The sequence below is a fragment of the Fusarium flagelliforme genome (genome assembly GCF_020744385.1).
Source record: "Fusarium flagelliforme strain FIESC 12 MPI-CAGE-AA-0113 chromosome Unknown B0J16scaffold_4, whole genome shotgun sequence".
Classification (NCBI taxonomy): domain Eukaryota; kingdom Fungi; phylum Ascomycota; class Sordariomycetes; order Hypocreales; family Nectriaceae; genus Fusarium; species Fusarium flagelliforme.
This window is the reverse complement of record NW_025763506.1, coordinates 2,195,054-2,219,140: the sequence shown is the minus strand read 5'-3', so window position 1 is coordinate 2,219,140 and position 24,087 is coordinate 2,195,054. Positions and strand designations below refer to the sequence as shown.

The 24,087-nt window shown below is 47.9% G+C and overlaps 6 protein-coding genes across 6 annotated transcripts; 3 read left to right on the top strand and 3 right to left on the bottom strand.

The window, feature by feature from the left end:
• Positions 1-719: 719 nt before the first annotated feature.
• Positions 720-2,258, bottom strand: B0J16DRAFT_320128 (uracil-O(2)--methyltransferase; the record flags this gene model as incomplete). Its single annotated transcript, XM_046125549.1, has 1 exon — positions 720-2,258. The coding sequence occupies one exon, from the start codon at positions 2,256-2,258 to the stop codon at positions 720-722; it is 1,539 nt and encodes a 512-aa protein (XP_045982977.1).
• A 1,853-nt stretch (positions 2,259-4,111) lies between these two features.
• B0J16DRAFT_341414 (translation initiation factor SUI1) lies at positions 4,112-5,745 on the top strand. Its single transcript, XM_046127816.1, has 4 exons — positions 4,112-4,601; positions 4,826-4,900; positions 5,047-5,139; positions 5,190-5,745. The coding sequence occupies exons 1-4, from the start codon at positions 4,574-4,576 to the stop codon at positions 5,336-5,338; spliced, it is 345 nt and encodes a 114-aa protein (XP_045982976.1). The 5' UTR covers positions 4,112-4,573; the 3' UTR covers positions 5,339-5,745.
• B0J16DRAFT_341409 (N-glycosylation protein-domain-containing protein) lies at positions 5,746-7,512 on the bottom strand. Its single transcript, XM_046127815.1, has 4 exons — positions 6,903-7,512; positions 6,771-6,826; positions 6,552-6,699; positions 5,746-6,466 (listed from the first exon to the last, which is right to left on the bottom strand). Exons 1-4 carry the CDS (start codon positions 7,314-7,316, stop codon positions 6,221-6,223), a joined length of 864 nt encoding a protein of 287 aa, XP_045982975.1. The 5' UTR covers positions 7,317-7,512; the 3' UTR covers positions 5,746-6,220.
• Positions 7,513-7,795: 283 nt separating this feature from the next.
• Positions 7,796-9,801, bottom strand: B0J16DRAFT_129292 (uncharacterized protein). Its single transcript, XM_046121736.1, has 3 exons — positions 9,573-9,801; positions 9,463-9,519; positions 7,796-9,397 (listed from the first exon to the last, which is right to left on the bottom strand). Exons 1-3 carry the CDS (start codon positions 9,641-9,643, stop codon positions 8,119-8,121), a joined length of 1,407 nt encoding a protein of 468 aa, XP_045982974.1. The 5' UTR covers positions 9,644-9,801; the 3' UTR covers positions 7,796-8,118.
• A 6,718-nt stretch (positions 9,802-16,519) lies between these two features.
• B0J16DRAFT_384393 (uncharacterized protein) lies at positions 16,520-20,165 on the top strand (the record flags this gene model as incomplete). The annotated part of the gene is made up of 9 exons (XM_046131420.1): positions 16,520-16,652; positions 17,088-17,121; positions 17,175-17,498; positions 17,550-17,679; positions 17,733-17,823; positions 17,875-18,062; positions 18,120-18,360; positions 18,409-18,476; positions 18,531-20,165. The coding sequence occupies 9 exons, from the start codon at positions 16,520-16,522 to the stop codon at positions 20,163-20,165; spliced, it is 2,844 nt and encodes a 947-aa protein (XP_045982973.1).
• Positions 20,166-21,684: 1,519 nt separating this feature from the next.
• On the top strand, positions 21,685-24,086 carry B0J16DRAFT_362778 (uncharacterized protein; the record flags this gene model as incomplete). Its single annotated transcript, XM_046129832.1, has 3 exons — positions 21,685-21,793; positions 22,396-22,740; positions 22,788-24,086. 3 exons carry the CDS (start codon positions 21,685-21,687, stop codon positions 23,834-23,836), a joined length of 1,503 nt encoding a protein of 500 aa, XP_045982972.1. The 3' UTR covers positions 23,837-24,086.
• Position 24,087: the final 1 nt, after the last annotated feature.

The following is a 24,087-nucleotide window of genomic DNA, read 5'->3' as shown; positions in this document are numbered from 1 at the left end:
GCATTGCAGTAGTTTTATTGTTTGCTTATTCCACCCCGCGGCAGCCCGGACCCTGGTGCCGTAGGCCAGATGTCTCACTGCCCTCGCTTAGAATGAGTGCATTGGCGTATCCGTACTGGAAATGGATGCTTGCAGAGTACGATTCCAACGTTGACGTTGGAGACCGACATAGTGGAGGGAGAGTCCGATTGTTGTGATTTGCTCGTCCACGGCGACCGGGGTCTGGACATGTTTGCTCCTACACCCTTGCTACTGTATATGATTCATGGATGCTGATCAGCAACGGGTGAGCTGCACTTGGCCGTTGTGCATAAATAGGCATGTGTGATGTGTCTGCAATATTCCAAAATAATGAAAACTGTAAAGGACGCATGCTCAGCTCGCTCTTTTGATTGCTTGCCGCATTGCGTGCGTGAAGCATCCTTCTTAGCTTTGCAGGCTTTGTCTAGGGTGAGAGAACCTGGTTCAAAATGATCCATTCGGCTGCAGTACCCTCACCAAACGGACCGTTACATTTCCGAACCAATACGGCCAAGGTGTATGACGAGAGCCATAAAGTGTAGTAGTATTGATGAAACGGCCTTTTGGGCAGTCTTTGTATGATCTGTGTTCGTACCCAAAGGAGGGATTTCTCAGCCACTGATAACCTGTCTGCCACTCTCTTATGTGCAGTGCATACATGCATGTATGGGTGGATGTATGGTATTGGACGACGCAGGTTAGTGGCCTCGGGGTGATGATTTGACAAGTTTGGCAACATTGCTGTAATAACCCTGAACTCCTCCGTACTTTTGCAATACCACACGCATGTCGATCTCTTGAATGTCTCTTGTGTTTCTGCGGCCGACCAAACCCGTATTCCTGGTGCTCGGAATCCTCAACATTTCTGTCTCAACTTCCCATCCACAGTCCCCCGCGATTTGTGTGACCCAATCGACCAACGATGCAAACATACTCTTTGATTTGGACTTGTCCCGCGGCGGAGGGGCTCTCCATCGCTCGCCTGTAAGGTTGTGGCTGCAGCACGGGATCATAATGAAGGGGCACTGAGATATAGCGGCAAGTATGGGTGTCCATGGCGTGAGTTCATCGGCATGGTTGGAAATGATGAAGGTGCCTCGGGGAAAGAGGCCATCATGGATGTCTTCGGGGTCGATCGTTTTTGTATCACCACTGGGTGCTTCCGCAGGAATTATGCTGGGGAGCAGGAGTAGCTTTTGGAGAGACTTTCCGGAAGGTGAGCCTGAGAATGTCGAGTTGTACTGAGACCATGACTTGCGTTCGCGGGCATCAAACCCCCAACCATCATACCCTTCAAGCCTCAGAATATGAACGAGCAGACCGTTTCCGCAACCGATGTCCACAAAGCCAGGGAAGTCCATGCCTCGGTACATATCCTGCCACAGCTCTATGAGAAAGGCAGCTATGCCTAAATCCTCAAACACATGTTTTGTAGGATCAGTGGTCTCAAGCCAGGACAGGACTAGAGACCTGGCATATTTGTTTTTAAGTTCAGAGTACTTATCTTGAAACCGTTCCCTAGGGACAACCACATCGTGGTTAACCCTCTTGACATAGCCTGCGGCTGTGCTGTGCCCATGCTTGTGGATGGTTTGAAGTAGGTGGTAAGCGATTCTACCGAGTTTGACTTGGTCGACCTCTTCCGTGCTTGCTTCGGCGTTGAAGAGAAGGAAATGAATAGATATCGTGCCAGTCTTTGTTGCCGGATCCCACTCGTGGAGTTGACTAATCCCTTGGACCTTGGGGTGGTAGAATGGCATCTCTGCTACAGAAGAAGCATGAGGTATGTACACGACGAGAGACCGCATCGGACCGGCTTCTTCAATGGAGTCCATATCCTCCTTGTCTTGAGAAGAGTGATAGAATGAGCATGTTTGATCTAATGGGGCGTCCCGAAGTGTGTTCCGTGGTATAAGCCGACGCACTATTGTCCTTTGACGGCTGAAACCCTTGAATTCTTGAGTGTGAGGGGAGTCTTTTGTGTCACTGATATCTGCAGGAACAGGAGGCTGAATACGCTCATCGTGGAGAACGTCTGCACGGAATAGCCACTTGGAGTTGAGGTTCGGGTTCTCGACAAGATTAAGCATAATCTTATCGAAATCTTGAGTCTCAAATGTGCATGTGTGACGGCACATGGGTATCCAGCTTGCTTCGCCACAGCGTTCATGAAGCAAGGGCGGTGATCCTTGAGGATACTCCTCGGGCTCGAATGGAGCCTTCTTCCGATTTTCCATTCTCAGGTCAGAATCGTGAGCGGAAGAGTTACCGATATGGCCGAAAATGCAGGTCAGAATGTTGGCCTATATAAGGAAAAAGTGGTAAGATATTGTCGTTTCTGCAGAGGCATACAGCGCCGCAGTATGCGTGTCGACCTTTGCGGTTACAGCCACCGTTTCGGTGAAGTTGAGTCTGACTTGGAGTCAAAGTGACTAAGGATAGAGAGAATAGTTGTCAAGCACCGCGCGTGTGAGGCAAAATTGTATCGAGTCCTTCTTGAAACGAGGCTAGTTGGCATACCCTTCCATCAAGGCAGATGAAGCCCTAAACAGTGGAGGTGGGTAACAGCTGGAGAAGAATTGTCCTCTAAGGCTTAGGCTACTATAATGAAGTAGCCTAACTGCTGGTCTACGCTGACATAAAGTGACCAAATTATTTTGTCTCCTTATGCTTTTGGGGCTAATTCTTCCGATACACTGAGGCTCAAGTTCGACTCCAGGGAGTACCGTGTTACCTTTTGTTTCAGGGTCTAGGGACTGAACAAAACACCGATGAGTTATAACGAATCATGAATAGTCTAGTCTACGCCTTGGATAATCCGCTCCAAGATCTGGGGAAGTTAAAGTGGCTCCGGGAACTAGGGCTCGCCCCTGGTCCAGTCCCTGTATCTGACATTCAGCCATACTAGGGATTGGGGTGAAAGGCTGCCTAACTATTCTCTGCCCAAAATCCGAATAAGAACTGACATTAGCGGTTCGCGGTGTCAGTAACTACCTGGGTAGGTAGGTACTAAGTATAAATTGATCAAATGGAGAAAACTACCTAAGGCATGGTTAGATTACTACTACCGGCAATGGACCTACCCTATCCTGTCCTGTCGCCGTACTGTGACAGATAGATACCTACCTAGTAGTCTAGCGATGGATATCTATACACAGCCAGAGAGCTCTTTCCTTCACCTCGGTCCCTATCATTCCTCGCTAAAGACATGATCTTGAAGGGACCATGATCTCTTCTTTGACGCAAACTTGTTGCTGTTGCTGGTTATTGCATCATTAAAATGGAGTTGTGGTTGTATTTACGTCAGGTAGCCGAGCAAATACCTGATACCGGTACAGATATCAGGAAGTGAAGGGAAAAAGGTGGCATAGTTGTGATAAGCACCTTTCTGACCCTTAGAGAATCGCATGTTCTAATTGGGGGGGGGGGGGGAAGAGTCATTCTAACATAGTGTCACGATGCTGGACCCTGACTCTTCCCGTGGCCCCGAACATGGCCCTGCGCGTCAGAAGGGACAGACCGGGTGACATGCAGCCAGCCCGATGACTTGCTACCTAGGCTACCTACCTAGGGTACTTATTATAGGCGTCACCTTTGCGCCGCAGTATTCAGTTGGCATGGACTGCACAGGCCAAACGTACCAAATGTCACGATATGATACGAGGTTCACTGTACTCTGTATCTAAGGTTTGGATGGTATGCAAAGGCGGCACACTTCTAGCCGTTCGTTTGTATGATGTCTGTGGCATTGTACCCGGCAGAGTATTGAGTCTAGCAGAAATACTTCATCAGAATACCATGTATACATAAGTTGAGGGTAAGACATTTGCCGATTTCAACGGCCTCACCGAAACAGAAGAGTCATTGGTGGCTGTAACGGCCTTGTATTGGATCACACATTGATGTAACTTGGCCAACAGTAAACATTGTTGCGCGAGGCGCTGATACGTACCTGCAATGTGCAATGTACAATGTACAATGGTCATCGCTCAGAAGAGTGAGCGAGTGAGTCTACATTGGATGTTTCGAAAATATTCTATAGCGAGCCAATAGAAAAAGGGAACGACCAACTTTGTTGAAGATTTTGTCTAATATGATTGAAAGTCAGTGATGTTTTTGAGTCATTGCTGCGATAAACGTATTTATTCCATGCTCCATTCATAGAGTGTAGTGGATGCCCGCCGAAACCATAAGGCTGTGTGCCTAAGTTCTCAGGCAAGAACAGCTCTCACCGTGCTTCCCCCCCGTGCAGGGCTCCCACCAAAGCAAAGCCTAAAGGACTTACTCATCTTTGCCCCTCCCCCTTCTACCAAACTCCCGCCTCTTTCTTCTCCCTACAACGTCACCAACACAAATACCCGCAACTCTCAAAGACTTTGCACTTCGCAAATCGTCGCAAGACATATCCATCGCTCGTCTTCAACCCTCGTACGCACACCAGTACTTTCGATACCCATACAGCGAGGCGCTATTCTAGCAAGCGGTCGCTGAACACATCCTCAACCCTTTCACAAAACCCATTTCCCAAGGTCACCCCAGTACCTCCGAGTTTATGTCCATCGAAAATCTCAAGACCTACGGTAAGTCCCTGTGCTGTCACCTGCTAGATTCATTCCCCTTTCTCCTCGGGGCCTCTTGCTTGCGCGAATCGCTTCGACTCCTGGATTTGGAATCGCCGCGCCTTATCATCTTGTACCTGCATTTGTTGTTGCCAAGCCACATGCCAAATCCCCACCGAACTTCCACATCTACCAACACCACGATCGAGCTTCACAAACATGACAACTAACGCCTGGCTTAATAGACCCCTTCGCCGAAGCCGACGAGGACACCGGAGAAACCAAGCAGACGCAGAATTACATCCATATACGCATTCAGCGTAAGTTACATACCCGCCACCCCAGCCGATGTCGCGTCGAAACATTACACCGCAATTTCCTCTAGAATTGCTGGGTAATAATGTGAATCCACGTCGCATCTGGTTTTGAATCGTCATACTTGCGCACATTACTAACAGGCCCTTAGAGCGTAATGGACGTAAGACTTTGACCACTGTTCAGGGTCTCCCCAAGAAGTTTGACCAGAAGAAGATTCTTAAGGTCATCAAGAAGAAGTTTGGTAAGTGACATAATTGTCGGCTCCTCATTCGTCAAGCTAACACGACTCAGCCTGCAATGGCACCATTGTCAACGACTCCGAGATGGGAGAGGTGATCCAGCTCCAGGGTGATCAGCGCAAAGATGTTCAGGAATTTCTTGTTGACAAGAAGGAAGGCCTGGAGCTAGATGCCAAGACCATTAAGGTCCACGGTTTCTAAAGCTCTGCATGCCCCGTCGTCCTGTCAGTCGCCGTTCCCGGGCGTCTTGACGTAGAGGGACAGGGATGCATGGCCTCCTCGGCTTGTGCCTTTTCCGGACGTGTCCTCTTGCTTTCGCAACAGACACACCGAGGCTCGGCTCCGATTACTCTAGGACGACGGGCATCCACACAGGGTGAGCTTATACTCCCGGTGGCTTTTTGGAAGAGTATTTATTTTATGCTGTACGTTCTGCAGCAGGTAGAGAAAGGGTTTTCGACATCTACCTCGCTCACGTGCACAAGGACGAGGCTACGGGCAAAGCATCTGTTGAACAAACATGGCTTGTCAGTCACTCGTTAGTCAGATATGTCTACATGGGCAAGCCCCGCAGTAGTTTCAGGCAAATAGAACGTCGATTCCGAAATCGAAATTGCTCCAGTTGATGTGAATTTTATTGTATGCAACCAGGCGGTCCGAAAAATAACCAAGATACAGAAGCCTATTGACAAAATGACTTAGACATACTTAGGTATAAAGCTTAGGATAGACTATCCTAATCTTTATGAAACCCTTAGATAAGTCTCGGTTTTTCTTCAACCCACCTGGCAACCCTGAAATTTATGTTGTATTTGACCTGACGTCAGGTCCCACATGTACAGGCGGGACAACTGGGTTATGCTGACCGAAACTCCAACTGCTCTTTCATGAACCCCGAATCGCAGTAGATAGGTATACAAAGCTGCCCCCCTTCCAAACACGGTCAGATAATAATGATGGGGTAAATCATTGAAGCCGGCATTTAACAGTTGAAAAGGGCAATATAGAAAACGTTCGCTCATTCGCCATACCGACTTGCAAACAAGTGTTGTTGGCCGCACAAGAGCCTGAGCAGACGTGATGCTACAAGTCGTTATGTTGCTCAACGCTACCTCTGACCTGGGCGACGACACGCGATGCCTCGTCCCAGGCGCGCCGACCATTTGTTACTATTGGCATCTGAGGGTATTCAGGCGTGAACTGGTGCATATGCGCCAGCAGAGTTACCATACTAAAGAAACTGGCTATGGAAAAGACGTTGATGGATGTAGACGTCTCCTTGCGGATGTTGATCTTTTGGTGAGTGATGTGGTACATCACGGTGAGAGTCTGCGGCGTAGTTTGTCAGTAAACCCGTCCGGTAATTGCGGTGAAAGCCGTTTGTGTCGCGTGTGCGGGGGAAGGGAGGGCGTACAGTTGCTATACCAATCCAGCCCGGTAGGAAGAGACGAGGATCTTCAAAACCACCTGCGATCGAGAGAACAATTTGGGTGAGATATGCGTTACATATGTTGGTCGTGAGAAGCCGGACCATTGTCGCCTGCGGAGTGTAGTTGATGAGCCTGTGCATAGTTAATATGATGTTCATCACGAGACCTGTCTAGCCTGGACATGCACAGGAAGCCAACCATACCATCTGGACATTAGGCAGTCTGTAAAGAAGAACGATAGATATCCTGAAGCAAAACACTAGTCCAACATATCAGCATAGCTCTTTTCTTTGGTGTATTTGTCCTGTCATGTCTAGGACATGTCCCACACGCACCCATATCGTTGCAAGCCCAGTCTCAGTCAGAGCGTACCGCGCATCTTGCTCAACGCTCATAGCCACGGATCCTCCCGCCGTCGACGGAACCACAACGACTATTTCTGGTCCCGGCAGGACACGCAAGAGCAACTGAACTGCAGAAGGCAATCCCCACCACAGTGCCGGCAGGATGGACAACAGCCGTAGGGCAAAGAGCCAAGGATGCCATGGTGTAGGAACATTGAGAACCACGGCTACGCGAGGCTGAAGGAGAGACGGGTGCACAGGAGGAACATGGATATCTGGAGAAGCTGTCGTCGTGGTCGTGGATTGCGGCGGGGGAGATTTGGTCGAGTTCGAAGTCACGGACGCAAGCGGTTGTGGAAGATGGCCTGTGGAAGAGCCCCGACGAAGGGGGGGAGGATTGCCCATCTCACGACAAAACGTTTCAGGCCATTTGAAGCAATCCAAAAAAGTTGATTAATTGTGTTAATGAAAATGCAAGAATCAGAAGTGATGAGGCAAAAGAAGCCAGGTGGACGCAAGGGGGGGTAAGCTACCTGAACAGGTCTGTATGTTCAGTAGCTATTGGCGATCCATAGATGGATGGGATGGCGTCAAAGGCTGTTTCTCTCAGATTGAAGTGCCAGGGGTCGTGGGGGGAGGTGCGTCAAGGTTGCGCTTTATGTGGAGTAGAAAATAATACGCACAAAGAGATCTTACTTTACGGAGGGGCAGCTGCCGACGAGAATAAGCATGCTATACTTGGGTGGAGGAATGGGTTAACTTTTCTGTCAGATGTTTCAAGTGCTCGAATTTGCTCGAATTATTTTTTAACCTGTACCTAGGTACCTAGGTAGCTAAGTGGGAACACAGTTGTAGAGTGGACGCTTTATTACGCCCATGGGTTAGGGTTAAGATGAAGCATGGATGCGTACCTACGTATCTGATGTCTTAAATTGCATGTAACTTCTTATGTCGATCCCTACAAAATAGTCAGAAATGCCATCATGACTTTGACGGTATCATCAGTGATATACAATTTTCTGTGACACCAATTGATCTTTCTATACTTGGCCTCGGCCTTTTCCCCTGCTGTAACTGATATCCACCATGCCACGTACATCCAAGCCAAGCAGCCCTCAACTCCTACATAGATATCGCTAACAGATAACCCCATAAATGACAAATAATTTCTTTTCAATGTATAAACAGATATCATAACGTATTTTTCTCATAGCCGGATTGCTCTAGAGTCAGAGTCGACACTATGTCTTGAGCGTTTTGGACGGGCGTTGTTGTTGTTGTTATTGCTTTGTGTGGCTTCACCCGAGATGCTCTCAAGGCGGCACCGTTTCTTGCTCTCGCTTCGCTGTAATCCACCAGGCTCACATACCGACGAAGTACAGGAAGAGTCAATGCTGTCACCCTGGTCATCGCTCTCGTCGCTCTCGGTTTCCGTGAGCATATCGCCATCCAGCATTAGACACTGTATTGAGCACGACAGTCCCAGCTCTTTCTCGACCAAAGGTATTTGTTGCTGCACCCATCGCAAAAGGATTTGATGGCGATGAGCCCCCTGCCTTGCTTCTCTATATGTCGATGTAGTCTCGCAGTACTTTTTGATCGCATCTATTCGATGCTGCAGCCGATCGAATGCCTCAATTGCCGAGTCGAGGTTAGCCTGGGCTTCGAATAGCTTACGTTGAGCCAAAGGTCCTCTCAGTGACGGGTTCAGTGAGTCTCTTTCCGCCAACAAAACCTCCGAGCTGGCCGCTTCGACAGCTTGTCTCAAAATCGTCCTCTCGTCGTTGTGTAAGGATGCATATTCGATAGTCTCTACCTGACTTCGACTTTCATGTGAGTGTAAGACCTTGGAATCGACAAGTATTTGCCAGGCGTTTTCGTAATTTTGGTGATACCGCTTATACCACGAGTACCTTTTACACTCAGATAGCTCAAAGCACAGGTACTCAAGCCATTGTGACAGAGAGTCTTGATCATTCAGATCCTGCTTCATATCCAGTGCTGCAGACGACAATTGGTTAGAGAGTCGCCTGTTGCATCGGGCTGAATATTCCTTGAAAGTATCCGAGTTTCTCCTCGCTCTCCTTTGATACCTGCAGAACAGGTTCCACCTTTCCAGTTGTCGTTCAAACACCATCCATTGTCCCTTCTCTGACCCGGCGGGGTCCTTCTTCCAATATTGAAGAAGCTCATCATAATTGCCCGGGTTTCTTGCAACATGGGCAATAAGCGTCCTCGAATACCAGGGCCGCCCTCCAGCCTTAGCCAGTGAGTCGTAGAATGCCGTTTCACATTCAACATCCTTGGCGTGTTGTTCTTCGAGTGACACGGTGCGGTCGACTTGGGATTCTGAGGAAGTTTCTCTTGTATTCGTGCTGGAATCCAAGTCTGAAGTCCACAACTGAAGCATATCCATGTAGCTACCACATTTGTCGATTGGACGAGCTACACTAGAGATATCAGGCAGACGGTCGCAATAAAGAACCCTAAGATATTGTCAGTATATGAACTGGTAAAGCAGAGACTGGCGAAAGTAATGGGGTACCCGTACTGTATACCATCTCTCATCCATCGAGTGACTTTATCTTGTCCGAGAACATCAAGCGATCTGATCTTCGGGTTAGTCGTGTTGAACGAGAGAAGCATTGAGCTTATACTCACGACGACTGGTCATTCTTCTGTTGCTGATCATCATCCTCACACCAGTTAACAGCCTTGAAGATTGGATTCATTGGTTAGACTGGATGCAAAGAAATAGACCCAGTTCGATTGTGAGTGGGAAATGTACTCCGGGATTCTTTCTCCTGTTTATTTAGGTTGTAAGGACAGAAACATATGCAGATTGTTCAGGCTGTTATGGAGTAGGCAAGTTGTGTAGTGGATGGTCTTTTCGCTGTTCTTGTAAGGTGGGAAGTTAAGGTGTGTATGACGGGCATGCGTCACCGATGCAGTATAAGGTACCTATAAATGAGTGAGACAATATGGATCGTGAAAAGGAAAGAATGAGGCTGAGCCAGTGCCTTGGTTATTTCGTTTTCGTCTTTCCTCTCATTTCATTTCGTGCGAGTAGGGAAGTTGCATGTCAAGCAAGCTGCACGCACGCACCTGCTTGTTGCTTGCTGCTTGCTTGGCTTGTCACAGGTTTTGATTTAATCCAGGGAAGCGCGGCACCATTGATCCCCTGTATAAGTTAGCACGGGCAGGCCCGGGGACACCCATGATCCGCGCCCTGCAGCGACAAAGGCAGCTACGGATAGGTACGGATGTCTACCCGCCAGTAGCGTCGGCCAACTTGATTGGTTGCCGACAGCGTGTTCTGACATGTGGATGGATGACCTATGGGGAAGGAAGTGCCCTGGAACTTCCTTCTCTTGGTCCATTTCATGGGTTCGTTGAATCAAGCTCATCTTTACCACTGCCGCGGGTTAAGCGCCAGAAAGTTCTAGGCAAGCTGTCAACTCCTTAGCTTCAGATAACCTTGTATTCTTGATATGGAGTCCTGTTTGACTGAAGAATGCCCCTGCTGACGTTAATCATCGTCATCATCATCATTATGTACGGTCCTGGCTCTGAGTACAGTGCAGTTGTCAGGCTAAGTCTCGGAGGACAATTCCTCTGCCCCACGTATGTACATACCGTATTATAGAGCATGCAGCTTATCATTGTTCCTACATGGCCTCGTGATCTTTACTGCACGTCGACTTGTCGGGAAGTTAGGCATTTGGAGATGTTACTTGGAATGTCCGATATTGCATCATTGTACTTGTTAGGCTACTTGTTGCCCCTTCCAAGAGTCATTTCTCTTCTCTTCTCTTCTCTCCTCACTTGGTATCTGCTGTCATAAAGTGGAAACCAGCGGCACTTGCCGATGAATATCTCGAAGCGCCATAACCTCACGATAATCACCGAATTAATGCCAGAATCTGTATTGGACAACCGTAAATACAACCTGAACAGATCGTCCTTATTGCCCTATCAATTCATGCATTGAAGATTCAGGTGTAACTTGCATGCCCAGCTAGGCACACCGGCTCCATACCGGTATGTAGGAGTGTCTGGCTAATGGATTTGCTGAACTTGTCAAGCAATCTTGAGGTACCTACATCTACCTAGGTAGTTACCGATCAGCTAGCAGCAGCATCATTGTACAAAGATTTAGTGACTCAAGAGTTTTCTTCCCTATTGACGTGAGGTTAATGGAAGGGAACATGTGGGGAGGATGGGGAGCAATCTGATTCAGTCCATGAGTGACTCGACATGTAACCTACTTGAGAAGAACCTACTCTGATTGTGGAGCCGTCTTGGCTAGATTTCTTTTCGTTTCAACATTCACAGGGTATTGCTAGCGTTAGTACCATGAGATTCAGCCCTGGGGACTCAATTTGATCAATAAAATCTCGTTTATCTATGGTTAGATACTAAGATGTGAGACATAGCATAGTAAGACCTAGTGTTATGCTTTGGCCCTCCCATACCCTTATCCTGCCAGCAAAGTGTTATTCGATAACGAGCAGGTGCACATACAAATTGTTTGATCGAGACATTCATTGCTGTTGAAATGTACGTTTTGAGTTACACGATCATCCAAGTTTTCCTTTGTCGAGTTCTTACCCACAGAACAACGATTCTTCAACCAATTATGTGATAAAATACGTCGTAGGCAATTTGCTTCTCAAAACTTGTGCCCTTTGCCCTTCCGTTGCCATTCATATGAATGTTATACCCGGTACGTCGACCAAGTTCTTGGGCATGAGTACCAATTCTGTCCTAAATCGACTGTAGATCGGGTTTGCGCTTGGGGTTTGAAAGGGAAAACTTTGGGGACCAGTTGAGCTTCGACACGAATTCTCTTCATATAGAGTAGATCGTATAAGGTAATACGAATGTTGGTTCTTGTGATAGTTCGAACTTCAAGGAACTGGTGCTTTCGACTCGAGGGTAGGCAACTGAACATCAATTCAACGGTCAGCAACCATCCGATGGTTTCAAGGCTAAGAACATAAGAATTCGAAAGGAAGACGAGAGAGCGCAACGTACTTACAGGTCTTGCCTAGGGGGAAAAAGCGGCAATGGACTGTTGAACATGAGACCCCAAAGCCATCGCCGATCCTATATGCTACCCCCAGCATTAGGAACTATGGCTGGCCTGATGCATTTCTGTGTCGTGTACAGACATTCTCCAATGAACTCTCGTAGAAACGAAATAGTAAGTATGGAGCCAGTTTACCTTCATTTTCGAATTTTTCTTACAGTGGTCTTTGTTCTACCCAGAGTGTATAAAGCACTCGCGCTATATGCCCAACTCAGGGGTATTTCAACCTTGAAAGGGTCGGAGGGTAGTTCATTCGTGCCTAAGAACTCACGCAGGGGTTAGCAGATACTGCCTCTTTAAGGGCATATAACATACCTGTCGAACTACTCATTCGCTCGGGATGATGAGACTTGAGGTTTTACACATTTGAAGCATCATGACTCCAATGCTCGTACCAGACCCTTTACTTTTGCCATACCCAGCATGTGGTTTCTCCCAAGGCAGAATTGTTCGTTCAAAGAGAGTTGAGTAACGACCTATAACTGTATAAACATTAGTGAACTGGCTTTCTGACGATCCAAAGATGGCCAAGGGGCATTATAACTGGCCTGACTAATGCTCTCTTTACCCCAAGTTGACTGCTAGGTAAGGGCGTCTGGATTGCGACTACAACGCTGAACTAGCCGCTGGGCGTATTTCTCAATGACAACCATCGTCTTTGATGTTGGAGTCGTGCTGTACGGAATAGTTTGCCCAAACATGACCTATTAAGCCTGCTCCAGTCCGGATTAGTACACTGTTCAGAACGTTCAACAACCCTTTCATGTGTTGATGTCGTTCTGCCAGGTTCCACTGATCCGCCGAATCTTTCAAGTTCTTCTGTCCAAAGTCCTCGGAATATGTAATTAACTACAACGAAGGGTTCTTGAACAAACAACGATAACCCACCGATAAAAATCCGTGGGCTCTTACAGCGACGGGGGAACAGGTCTATCGACCCCCTCGATGACTATTGAATAAAGCTCAAGGAGGAGAAGAGCGGAAAGGAGTCCGGTGAGGTATGAGAATAATATGAAGGAACAGGGAAGCATATTACAGTTAGGTCGGAAGGTAGTAATGTGTTCGGCTGTTCAGTCGGATCGTCTTAAGTCGTCGGAATGGCATAGTCTTGATTCTTCGGTTTGGTTGGGGTCTCGTTCGCTGTATAATTCCGTAACGGAGGTAAAACCAGATGTTAGTTTCAAATACCCATCTTTTGTTCAGACTTACCTGGGTATAAGCCAATCTTGTTGGATCGGTGTCAAGGGTTTACCAGAAATAACAGTACCATGGGAGATGGATTACTCGAGGTATACTGAACTCTCCTTTCCAGCAAAGTTCCCCCTTCTGTGCGTCTTTCTTATTAAGTAGGAACAGATTGAGCAAAGCAACCTGTATCAAAATCGATAGGTGGCCAATTGAGTTTCGGGCTGATCGAGGCCCCTGCCTTGAACCGTCCTACCATCTGGTTTCTGCGAGAGAGATGGCAGAGCGACACTGAACTCCTGACCACGTTCTATGCGCTTTAGCTTTAGAACCAGGGGTTTGAGTCGGCAAGGACCAGTCCCAGGACCCTACAAAAGGAGACGGGTATTGAGGAAAGCAAAGAGGGAAAGGAGCTCGAGCAGTCGACTGTTAGCCACTTGAGATTTCGGGAACCCAGATGGCGGCGGAGTTTCGACGTCGGGTGAGGTGGGTATAACAAAGGTTGTATATCCTATCAATAAAAGACCATGGTATTGTTAGTACAGTTATGTATTAAGAGAGCATAACCACTAACGGACAGTACAGTTTCGGCTAGTACCAAAAGATATCGGGAACTGAATAGCCAAGTAAAGAAGAAGTCTCCGTAGCAGAGCTTTCCTTTGACTTGCATGGCGTTTCTCCCGATCTCTGTACCTTTCTGGTAGTAGAGGCTGGTGTTATCGCATCTTGGTTATCCAAACTATCAGCAAGACAAGCTTCAAGGTATCTGGACTGTTCTTTCCTGGCTAATAGCTAGTAACAGCGTCCAACATGACTCTGCGTCCTCAATGGCGAGATCAATGACTCCTAAATTCGGTCGCTCTAGGGACCTTGGCTGACTACTCGTAGACGTTGAGGAGTGTTCTAGCTGGTATAGAATGTCATTTCGTATGGCATGTCAGTGAAGATAAACTCTTGAGGTACGAAGAGGGCGCTTCCCTTTTGATCGTCGGAAGTATGATGAATGGGCCGAATTTCTAAGGATAGTGTTTCTGTAAAGAGGGTAAACGGTAGATAATATATACTGGTAAAGGGGTTATTGAAGGGATCATAACTCAAGACTTTCAACTCACCAAGTATGTTGGAGGCCACAAGTCTAATTGCTTCCGCCAGAGCCCTGGACTGCAATATCCTCTACCAAACCTGGAAGTCGAGCTGAGAGGATCGAGTAATGTCATCTGTTGATGGTATGAGAAGCAATTGAGCTTCTGGACTGTTCTCGAAGAAGGGCATATGTCTTACCGTCCGTTTCTTGGTGTTGAGTCTTTGGAGAATCGGTCCTGTTGAATAATTGGTAGAATACTGTGACAGTTGGTCCCAATTAGATACCTTATCCCTGATGGACTCATCAGGGGATAATTACCGGCATAGAGTAGCCACTGTAGCCCGCTATGGACAGTCAAGGCGCCTTGGTCTCTTCGGGGGCACTTTGAGCGCCATTTCGATTTTCTCTGCAACCACAACAGGTAGAATGCCGCTTTTGATAGATACTTGGTCTCTGGAGGATTTGATACACTATGAGGGTTCTTTCGTTGTTTAGCAAGGCTCTTTTCTAAGGGATGCTGGCGCTCATAGGGTCCCGGTCCCACGTCTGTGTAAGTTTGTTGGGTGCCTCGGTGCCATAGACGAAGGCAGCGGTCTGTAGTTTTGGAGGATTCGGGCTGATATGGCTCTTAGGATAGCGGTCTCGTAGTAGCTAGATGGTTTGCTGCAAGATCGAATTCAAAGTCGTGCAAAGTAGGCTGGCGTCGGAGGATGGGTAGAATGGAGTATCGCGCACTACCTTTGATTTTTAGAAATGTTCTGTTGAACGATCAGACACAAAGAATCCATAATAAAGTCATTCGATACTACTTACTCGTAAAGTCTTTATGGGAAGTCATGGCATATTTGTGAGTTCAAGTGGTTACAGGTTAGAGGCGGTAGTGTTGGGAGCCCTAGTACAAGATGGGCCCGATATTTTCGACGTAATCAAAGCGAAGAACTCACAGGATTACCAGAGAATCACCTTTAGTCTCTGGAAGTAACATAAAATTATGATTTCAGCATTTCGAGAAGGCATCGACGAGTGTTTGCCAGGAACAAACGAAATTCTTTTGCTCTTCGTTCATCCTTTGATATCCGACTGTTTGTGACGGCAAGCTTCGATACTTTGCCTTCAGTATACATATGAGTGAAGCGAATGCATTGGAATAGCTACAGTCAGATACAGCAAAGGTATTCCTCTGAGTCATACTCCAATATTTTGAAGTGTGTTCTGGACTCGCAGAGCAAATATGCATCATTGGACGATTGCTAAAACCAGACACCCAACGGTAAGTACAAAGGCTCTGCGGCCATTGATATGCTTCTCAGGGAGTTATACCTGCCTGTAGTAGTTGACAGTAGCCTATATGTGCGAGGTCACGGCACCTATCTTGCTCTTTGTAGAGGACTATCCTAGGACCCCATCACCGCCATAACTGCTCTCTCACGACGAAAAAGCATACAGGATACCGGTAAAGAAATATGAATAGAGTCAATAGTTACTTGATAGTGGTTTGCGTCTTTCTAAAAAGTCTCCTTTAGTCCTGAATGGTTTGTGATAGCAGTTACAGTTGAAGTGCCTCGAGTTTTCCGGTCATGTTATTATGTTTCAGCTTGGTCAAGTCCCCTACCCCTACTCGGTTCGATCCGCCCTCCGACTGATTCGCCTCTGACCCCCTCTCCCACTGAAGCACCACTTCTCCCCCACTACTCCTCCTCTCCCGAACTCCGTCGAGAAACAAAGCAGAGACAACAATCACAACGCTCCCACAGTAAGTATCATCCTTTGCCTCGACTCCTTCTATTCAAACAAGAATACACTCTCCTCCTTTTCCTTCTCCTGCTCTCTCTCTCTTTCTCTTCTCTATAAGAAGTTTCCGTTCGTGTTCACTTCCTTCGCTGCTCACCTGATCCCCTTGTGTCCTTTCACGATAACATTTCTCGAGCTTCACATTTCCATTTTCAACCTAACACATACCTACAGATCACAAGCAACGTCTCAAAACTCTCTGCCGCTCATCTCATTGTCCTACAAGCTCTCTTGGTCATCGGACCGCTCGGGAGCACACTCCTCCCATTCAAAACAACACTCCAAAAACATCACGCGACGAAACTTCAAAGTAAGTCAGCTCTCTCCCCCTCCCGAGCAGATCCACAGAACATCGCTCTCCTATCCCTACTCTTTCCCTGTCTCTCTTGGATTGAAGCTGACGTCGTATTCTTGTTACTCACTAGCTACCGCTACCACTCTTGCGACGACATCGCCATGTCGTCTCCCCCTGAGTATCGTCGCCCGCACGATCCTGCGACGTCAGAACGTCAGCAGAGAAGCGCCTTGGCGATCTTTGGCATCGACGAGTCTGCTTTTGAGACACAGTCGGATGCTGGCTCGCCCAGGGGTAAGTGATTCTCTTGCTTCCGCTACCATCACAGCCCATAGTGTCTCTTAATCCCCTTTCTTCTTCCCTTCCTTCATTCATCATTCTGTCTTGCAATCTCTCGCTCTTCATTATGCATTTTCTATTTTCCTTCTTGGATCTGTTGTGCGCCTTTCCGCCCCCTTCGTTCACAATCGAGGATGCAGAAGACTCACACTGAAGGGTGTTGCGTCGTTTGGATCCTTTCTTGTATCTTTCCATTTCAATGTTTCCTTCTTCTGTCTTTAAAGCGACTCAAGTCTATCTCTTCGCGATATAGTCCATTCTGTTTGTCTGCATAGTTTGCGTGGAGAATGTGGCTTTTACGTTTTCCCTTCAGCGTGACCCCTGAAACTCCTTTGTTGTCAAACAGCCTTCCTTACCGTTCCAAAACGAAAGCATACTAATACGCTCTAGGTTCGCCTTACCGACCTCTTTCAAACGTGAAAAGGTAGGCTTTCACTTTAAAATGTTATTGTTTGGACATCCCTGACAAAAGCTTAGTCTTCCTACCTTGCCCAAAACAGCATATGATTCACCTGAAAAGCAGGACGACTATGACGACAGCGTCAAACCTCAGTGGGAGTTCGTTGAATCCAACTATGGCTATGTTAAAGATAGCGTCTCTAACTTGACTAGACCTGCATCCTTCGAAGACGACGACGAGCGAAATGTTGAAGCAGTGCCCTCCGAAGACCACACTCAACTTGTCGAATCTCAAGCTCAGACTACTACCGCCACTGAGAAGTCCCAGCATGTCGCCAATTCTAACGAGACTTTTGACGCCCAAGCCGTCTATCCAGCCGAGGCATGTCTTTTCGTTGCCAAGTAAGTCACACATCTAATCGTCCGCTGATGAATCTGCTAACTCCTCCCAAGCCTATCCCAGGCCGTTGACGACAGAAGCATTGAAAACGAACTCACCAAGTTCTTTGGCAACTTTGGAACTGTATTCGTTAAAGTGAAGCGCGATCGAAGACTCATGCCTTACGCATTTGCACAATTCACCGTAAGTTAGCTCATAGTTGTCTTTTGTGACAGACCGACTAACTAGTTTTGTAGGAGCGCAAGCATGCCGACTTTGCCTTGGAGAAGGCATGGGGAGAGTCGATCATGGGCCGTAAACTCCGGTTGGAGAAGTGCGGAGGAAGCTGTATGAGCCCTTACATCGATGTCGATAGGCTCGCTACTAACCTTTCTTTAGTAGCCTACATCATCTTCCGCAGGAACAACCGTCCAGTCCAGCGCGAAGAAGCGCAGAACATCTTTGCTCGTTTCGGAAAGATTGCCAAGATTGAGCCCTTGAGCCCCCAAATCCAATCGAAGCTTAGTGTCCCCCCTTCTCTGCTGGTGCAGTATGAGAAGTTTGATCCGAGACGCGATGTTGTCAAAGTAGGTTCTGCTATAGAGTCTTATCAAGCTGGACATGACTAACATATGCTTACCTAGTCCTTTGGTCTCTCGAATGTCTTCATGATTATGTCATACGACCCCAAGATTGGCCAGGACCGTTCTGAACGTGCTCCAGGAGATCAAACTTTCATGGAGCACTATGACAGGGACCGCCGTTCAATCTTCATGGGAAACCTGCCTCCTCATGCTGATGAAGCCCTTGTACACAGACTAACTTCCTTGTGTGGAGAGGTTACATCTGTTGACTTGAGAAAAGACCCCAGTATCCATGGTGGCAGTAAGAAACACAACTCGTCTCATACGGCTCTTCAACTAACTATCTCAGCTCCCAATGTTTACGCTTTCGTCGAGTTTGACCGCCCCGATGCCCCTGATGAGGCTATTCGTCAATTCGTAAGTATTCATTGGAGTCCCTCAATTCCTCAACTTACTAACTGTTACTCTCAGAGTGGAACACACGTTGAAGGCTCTATCTTACGAGTTGAGAGAAAGCGCACCAAGCCTACCCGAGACGTACGAAGCTTCTCACAGTCTCTCCATCCAGAGCCATTGAGTCTACCTATGCGTCCTCATCGTCGTGCAGCTTCTTCGGCCGTTGCACCCCTCGAGAACTCAAACTTCTACCAACAAGCGGACTCTGTACCTGTCGCGCCCACCAACCCCCAAACCAACCATGGCCGAGCGCTCCCTATGCCTCCTGCCCCCGCTGGCGTCCAGACCAACCATAACCGCATGCTCTCTACTGCAGGACTTTCCCCTATCCCTTGGGACATCATTGCAACGTCTCAGAAGAACGAACGAGCAAACCACCAACAAGGAGTCATGCCTCCAGCCAAGGGGCCTATGTTCGATGGTACTGGGTTAGACGAGTTTACTCCAATCCAGTCACCTGAAAAGGTTGGCGTACCCAACTACATGGGTAACAACGTTCACTGGGGTCCATCGCGCTTTGTTGAAGCCTCTCCGGTTTATGTCCTGTCTCCTACAGATTCGTCTCCTGAGCAACCCTGTCCCAACAAGGCTCTCTTGAAATCCTTTGCCGATCGTATGACCGCTCCGGAACGCTCTATCTCTTATGCGTTCTCGCCTGCTGCCGACTTTGCGGCGGATCGATGCGAAATCGCCATTGAAGATGAGGATGATGATGCAGTGAAGGGGCATCGTCGCGGCCCCTCCGCCCTCTTCCCCGTTCCACCGGCCCTAGATGTCAGTGACAGTGAGGGATCTAGTGACTGGCGAACTCCGGGCACTGCAGAGGAAGAGATTGGATTCAAGCGAAAGAAAGCCAAGGTCCGTTCGAAGCTTAGACGAAGTCATCTCTCAGAACAAAACCTGAAGAGAAACGAACTTGTCGAAAAGCGTTATCTTAAAGAGCATAAGTCAGCAGAAGCTCTTCAGGCAAAGAAGGCGTCTACTTCCAAGAAGGATGCTGTGACTATGACTGAAGATGTCCCTCTTCAGCATGCCTCCGGACAAGAACACCTGACAGGTGTTGTTCCATACCAGGGAGCACAAGTGCAGACACAGATGCCTCCTCAACCCGCTGGTGGCTTTGTATACTTTGCTGTACCTGTCGAACAACTTGCTGCGCATCTCACTACGAATCCTCAGTTCAACAACTACCCTGCACAACAACCTGGGGGTCAGTACCAGGCACCTCCCCAAGTGCAACAACTTCCACAGGCCTCTTATCAGGCTCCAGGCCAGCCCATTTACGGTGACAGCGCACTTACTAATTACCAGGCTCCATCGCAAACCCCTTTCCATGGAAACATCCAGAATCAGTACCAGGGATATGCTCAGGCATCCTACGGCGATGGTGGTCCAGTATACCGGACTCCTCAAGTCCAGTATCAGAATGCGCAACAAGTTCACGCCCAAAGCCAGCCCCAAACTGCGTATCCTCATCCTCAACAGTACCGCGCACCGCTTCCCATGCCTCAATATGTTGGCAACAACCACATGGCTCCCACTGGCAATTTACCTATGCCAAGTCGTCCAGCGGAGACTTATCACCAGATGCCACAGCGCTCCGAATCAAAGCGATACAATCGCTACAATGGCCCATCTCGCCGACGGTAATCCACAACAATGCCGTGTGAGTATAACGATTCGCTTTCAGACGCCTTTCTGTCGAGCCGAATCTTTCTTCCAGCCTTCAAATTTTGACAACTTGATCTCACTTCATCTTCGATCCTTTTAGTCGACAAGTTTTCGATTCGCAAGTTTGTATGCACGTACGTATGTTCGCTCGCGTTGATTATTCCAGCATCTTCAGTCTCTTCATCCTCGCTACTTCAGTACCAGCTTGACTTATTAGTACAAATCAGCTCGACACTCATGGTGCTCAGCTCATTTCTTTTTGCTCTTCCATGCAATTCAGCTTTCGGCCTCTAGCAGTCTAGGCCATTCAATAGCTGAACTCACTTCCTCAACTATGTGCAACATGAGTGACTCAGCCTAGCAGTCTAGGCTCATCAACATTCATGAGGCTCGGCTCAGTTTTCTTTCAAACGTTTCTTTTTGGTCAACGCCCCTTCAAGCACATCCTGGCACAGTTGTCATTTTGCCACAGCCCGGCGGCTTCTCACTGAGAAGCTGAGCAGAAGCATACAAGGGATGCAATTCTGCTCATACAGACTTCTCCACTCACAGACGGACCTTCCTGCTCAGAAACAGACGTTGAATCTAACAGACAGATGTCCGTTGGGAGCCAAGAGAACACATCGGGTTGAGAAATCGGGTTCGAGGCGGGAAGATTCTCGCATTGGTCTTATCAATATTGTACGGATTTATATACATAAAACTCTCTAGAAAAGCACAAAAAAAGATAAAAAGGGAACAGTGTTCTCACTAATGGGTTTTTACCCACCAAAACTTGTGCCCCTTATTCCTCGATGCTAGTGATTGTAAATGCGACATGATGTGATGATGTCCAGAGGAGCAAAAGGGCCGAAATCGCTAAATAATATGATATGACAAGTTATGCCTCATGTAAGTTAAATCGTGGGTCCTCAGGCGGTTTACAGCGGTACCGTATTATATTGTAGTAAAGTCCATTAAACGACCCCCACTCTCTTAGGTACTTACCTAGTTAAAGACAAGCATTCGATGGCCTGGAACTGTTCGCCAAGCGTCCTTGTTACAGTCAATTTGGCGATAAAACGTTACTCGATCGGGCGTAGGACTCAACGCTAGATAAATAATCAGGCGAGACTTTTAATTTATTGCCTTTGAATACAGTTTTTTCCTCTCAATCCTCAACTCTCAACTCATTTCACTACTATCATCAATCGAATATAGCCCAACAAAACAAGACACTGCCAGCTAGAATGGGTTTCCCTTCCTTTGCGGCATCAAACGCCGTCATCTACGTCACTTATGGCGCCTTTCTGTTCGTGATCCAATCTTGCTGATATTGACGCTGGTGATCATGAAGCTGATAACCAGATCTAGACTCATGGGAACTGGCATTGCTTGGAAGATGAGAAACCAGTCCAAGGCCGACTTCCTTTCAGGCAACGGAACGCAGACGGGTTAGAACTTTCAACCTTTGAGATGCTCACACGAGATGAAAGCACTGTAGCCACAAGTTACACTGATGGAATCTTTCATGAGCATCTCCATCTCGCCATCTCTTCTCAACTCGTTTGACAACCGGCTGACCATCACAACAGCCTTCCCTCTGGCCCTCAACTTCATCGCTTCCGGTGAGTAGAGCCAATAGTGCTCTCAGTTCAGCATTCCGGAGCGGTAGCAAATGCAAATGCAAATGCAAACGCAGACGCAACACAACAGCAAAGACTTGCGCAGTCATGAAGAAACCGGCTGCAAGGACTCAAACGAGTTCTAATCCGATACTTCTCATGGTCGAGTATACCAATCAAAAATGAACGAGCAGGTTCGTACATTGAATGAAAGATCTTCTTCTTCTCCCCCCTTCAACCCCCCGAGTTGCCCTCGGACTCTGTTGCTACTAACCTTTGTCTGGGCTCAGCTGAGAATATTCTTCTCGTTGCTGAGCCTGGCTACTTCGAACCTGCTCCAGAGAGGCAATCTCGGGAGGCTGGGGGGAGAGGATGCGGCTCACTACGGGCGCTGAGTTGACGTAGCGTCTGGATCCAACCTCGGAACACTTGCTTGCTGTGGCAAGAGTATGTGTCTTTCTGGGGAGATCCTGATGTGCGACGGCGAAGCTGAGATTGTACCGTAAATACTCGATCAAGTTAATGCTTGCGTGGGAAAAGTGTTGCCGCTCCAATTCCATCCCTGCCCCCCCTGAAAACGATGGAATGACAACTGACTCTTATAGCTCTCGGTTCTGGTATTCTCTTCTCGTATCCTGAGTTGGCCACCATCTCTGGTGTGCAGGGTATGTTAGTGTACGCCCTTGCGTCCTCTCTGCCCATGCTTATCTTCGGATACCTTGGTCCCATCATCCGACGCCGATGCCCCGAAGGCTTCGTCCTCACTGAATGGACTCGACAGCGATACGGTGTTATCACCATGCTGTATCTGAGCTTTATGTCGCTAGTAACTTTGTTCTTATACATGGTTTCCGAGCTCTCAGCTATCGGGCAGGTGGTTCAAGCCTTGACTGGTCTTGATCCCCTTCCGGTCATGATTGTCCAGTGTGCTATCACTACTATCTACACATGTGAGTCTTCTGTATTACAATTCAAAATTCCCGTCTAACTGTGTAAGCTCTTGGTGGATTCAGAATCTCTTTCATCACCGATGTCGTCCAAGGTACCATGGTCATTGGCCTTGTCATCATCGCTGCCATCACCATCGGTGCCAAGACTGAGATCCAGCGACCTCTTATCGATGAGTCCGGTCTTACCAAGCCCAACTTGCTTGGCTGGCAGCTTCTGTACATTCTACCTGTTGCTGTTCTAACCAATGACTTCTTCCTCTCTTCCTTCTGGCTGCGAACCTTTGCTTCCAAGACAGACAAGGACCTCCGAATTGGAACCACCATTGCCACGATTGTCATCCTGTGTGTCCTTACTCTTGTTGGTTCTACTGGTCTCATTGCTGTTTGGTCAGGAGCTTTGCCTCTCGAGGACAGTGCCGGTTCTGGTTCGGTGGCCTTCTTCATCCTTCTTGAGACCCTTCCTAGTTGGGTCGTTGGTATTGTTCTCGTCATGGTCGTCACCATGAGCACAGCTGCCTTCGACAGTCTTCAGTCTGCCATGGTCTCTTCAGGCTCCAACGATCTCTTCCGCAACAAGCTCAACATCTGGTACATCCGTGGCATTGTGGTACTCGTCATCATTCCCGTCATTGCCATCGCCCTCAAAGCTCCCTCTGTGCTTCAGATCTGGCTTATTACCGATCTCATTTCTGCTGCTACCATCCCGGTCCTGGTAATCGGGCTTGTCGAAAAGTTTTACTGGTGGCGCGGCTTCGAAGTCGTTGTGGGTGGTCTTGGCGGTATCTTGACCGTCTTCATCTTCGGTTGTGTTTACTACGGAAACGCTCAGGAGGCAGGGGAGCTTCTCCTTGTGCAGAAGGGACTGTACGGCAATGACTGGAGTGCCTTTGGTGCTTTCGTTGCCGCACCCGTCGGTAGTCTCCTTTGGGGCTGTGGTGCTCTGGTTCTCCGTATTACCTTCCAGTTCGTCTATGCCAAGGTCCGTGGACATCGTTTTGACGCCCTGGACCGCCCCCTGAATCTCCGTCCTGCCAGCAGGGACGACGATACTCCTTCTGAGAACCTTGTGTCTCAGACTACGGGAAAGTTTTTCTAAACAGGTTTTGGACAGATGCCGTTGGATTCTGTTTCACCATTGGAGAGTGGCATCCGATTCAATAAAATCGATGCTGTATTGATCACAACTCGGGAGTGTAACAAGGGGGTGTGAAAAAAGTACATTTAGTTTGATTAGATTGTCTGTTCTTCGTAAGACTTTCTCTGAGCTTTAAATATCATTTCGTTCTCACGCATGTACATGTTCACTTTGATCGAGACATGGCAGTTGACCAAGGCTATTTGCAGATA

What these genes read in the sequence shown, in the direction of transcription:
- B0J16DRAFT_341414 (XM_046127816.1), top strand. Translation starts at nt 4,574, where the DNA reads ATGTCCATCGAAAATCTCAAGACCTACG. An exon ending in CGAAAATCTCAAGACCTACG is followed by an intron (nt 4,602 to 4,825) that starts GTAAGTCCCTGT and finishes CTGGCTTAATAG; the next exon opens with ACCCCTTCGCCGAAGCCGAC. An exon ending in CATCCATATACGCATTCAGC is followed by an intron (nt 4,901 to 5,046) that starts GTAAGTTACATA and finishes ACAGGCCCTTAG; the next exon opens with AGCGTAATGGACGTAAGACT.
- B0J16DRAFT_341409 (XM_046127815.1), bottom strand. Translation starts at nt 7,316, where the DNA reads ATGGGCAATCCTCCCCCCCTTCGTCGGGGCTCTTCCACAGGCCATCTT. An exon ending in GACTGCCTAATGTCCAGATG is followed by an intron (nt 6,700 to 6,770) that starts GTATGGTTGGCT and finishes AACTATGCACAG; the next exon opens with GCTCATCAACTACACTCCGC. An exon ending in GCTGGATTGGTATAGCAACT is followed by an intron (nt 6,467 to 6,551) that starts GTACGCCCTCCC and finishes ACTACGCCGCAG; the next exon opens with ACTCTCACCGTGATGTACCA.
- B0J16DRAFT_129292 (XM_046121736.1), bottom strand. Translation starts at nt 9,643, where the DNA reads ATGAATCCAATCTTCAAGGCTGTTAACTGGTGTGAGGATGATGATCAG. An exon ending in CAGAAGAATGACCAGTCGTC is followed by an intron (nt 9,520 to 9,572) that starts GTGAGTATAAGC and finishes CCCGAAGATCAG; the next exon opens with ATCGCTTGATGTTCTCGGAC. An exon ending in TGGATGAGAGATGGTATACA is followed by an intron (nt 9,398 to 9,462) that starts GTACGGGTACCC and finishes ACAATATCTTAG; the next exon opens with GGTTCTTTATTGCGACCGTC.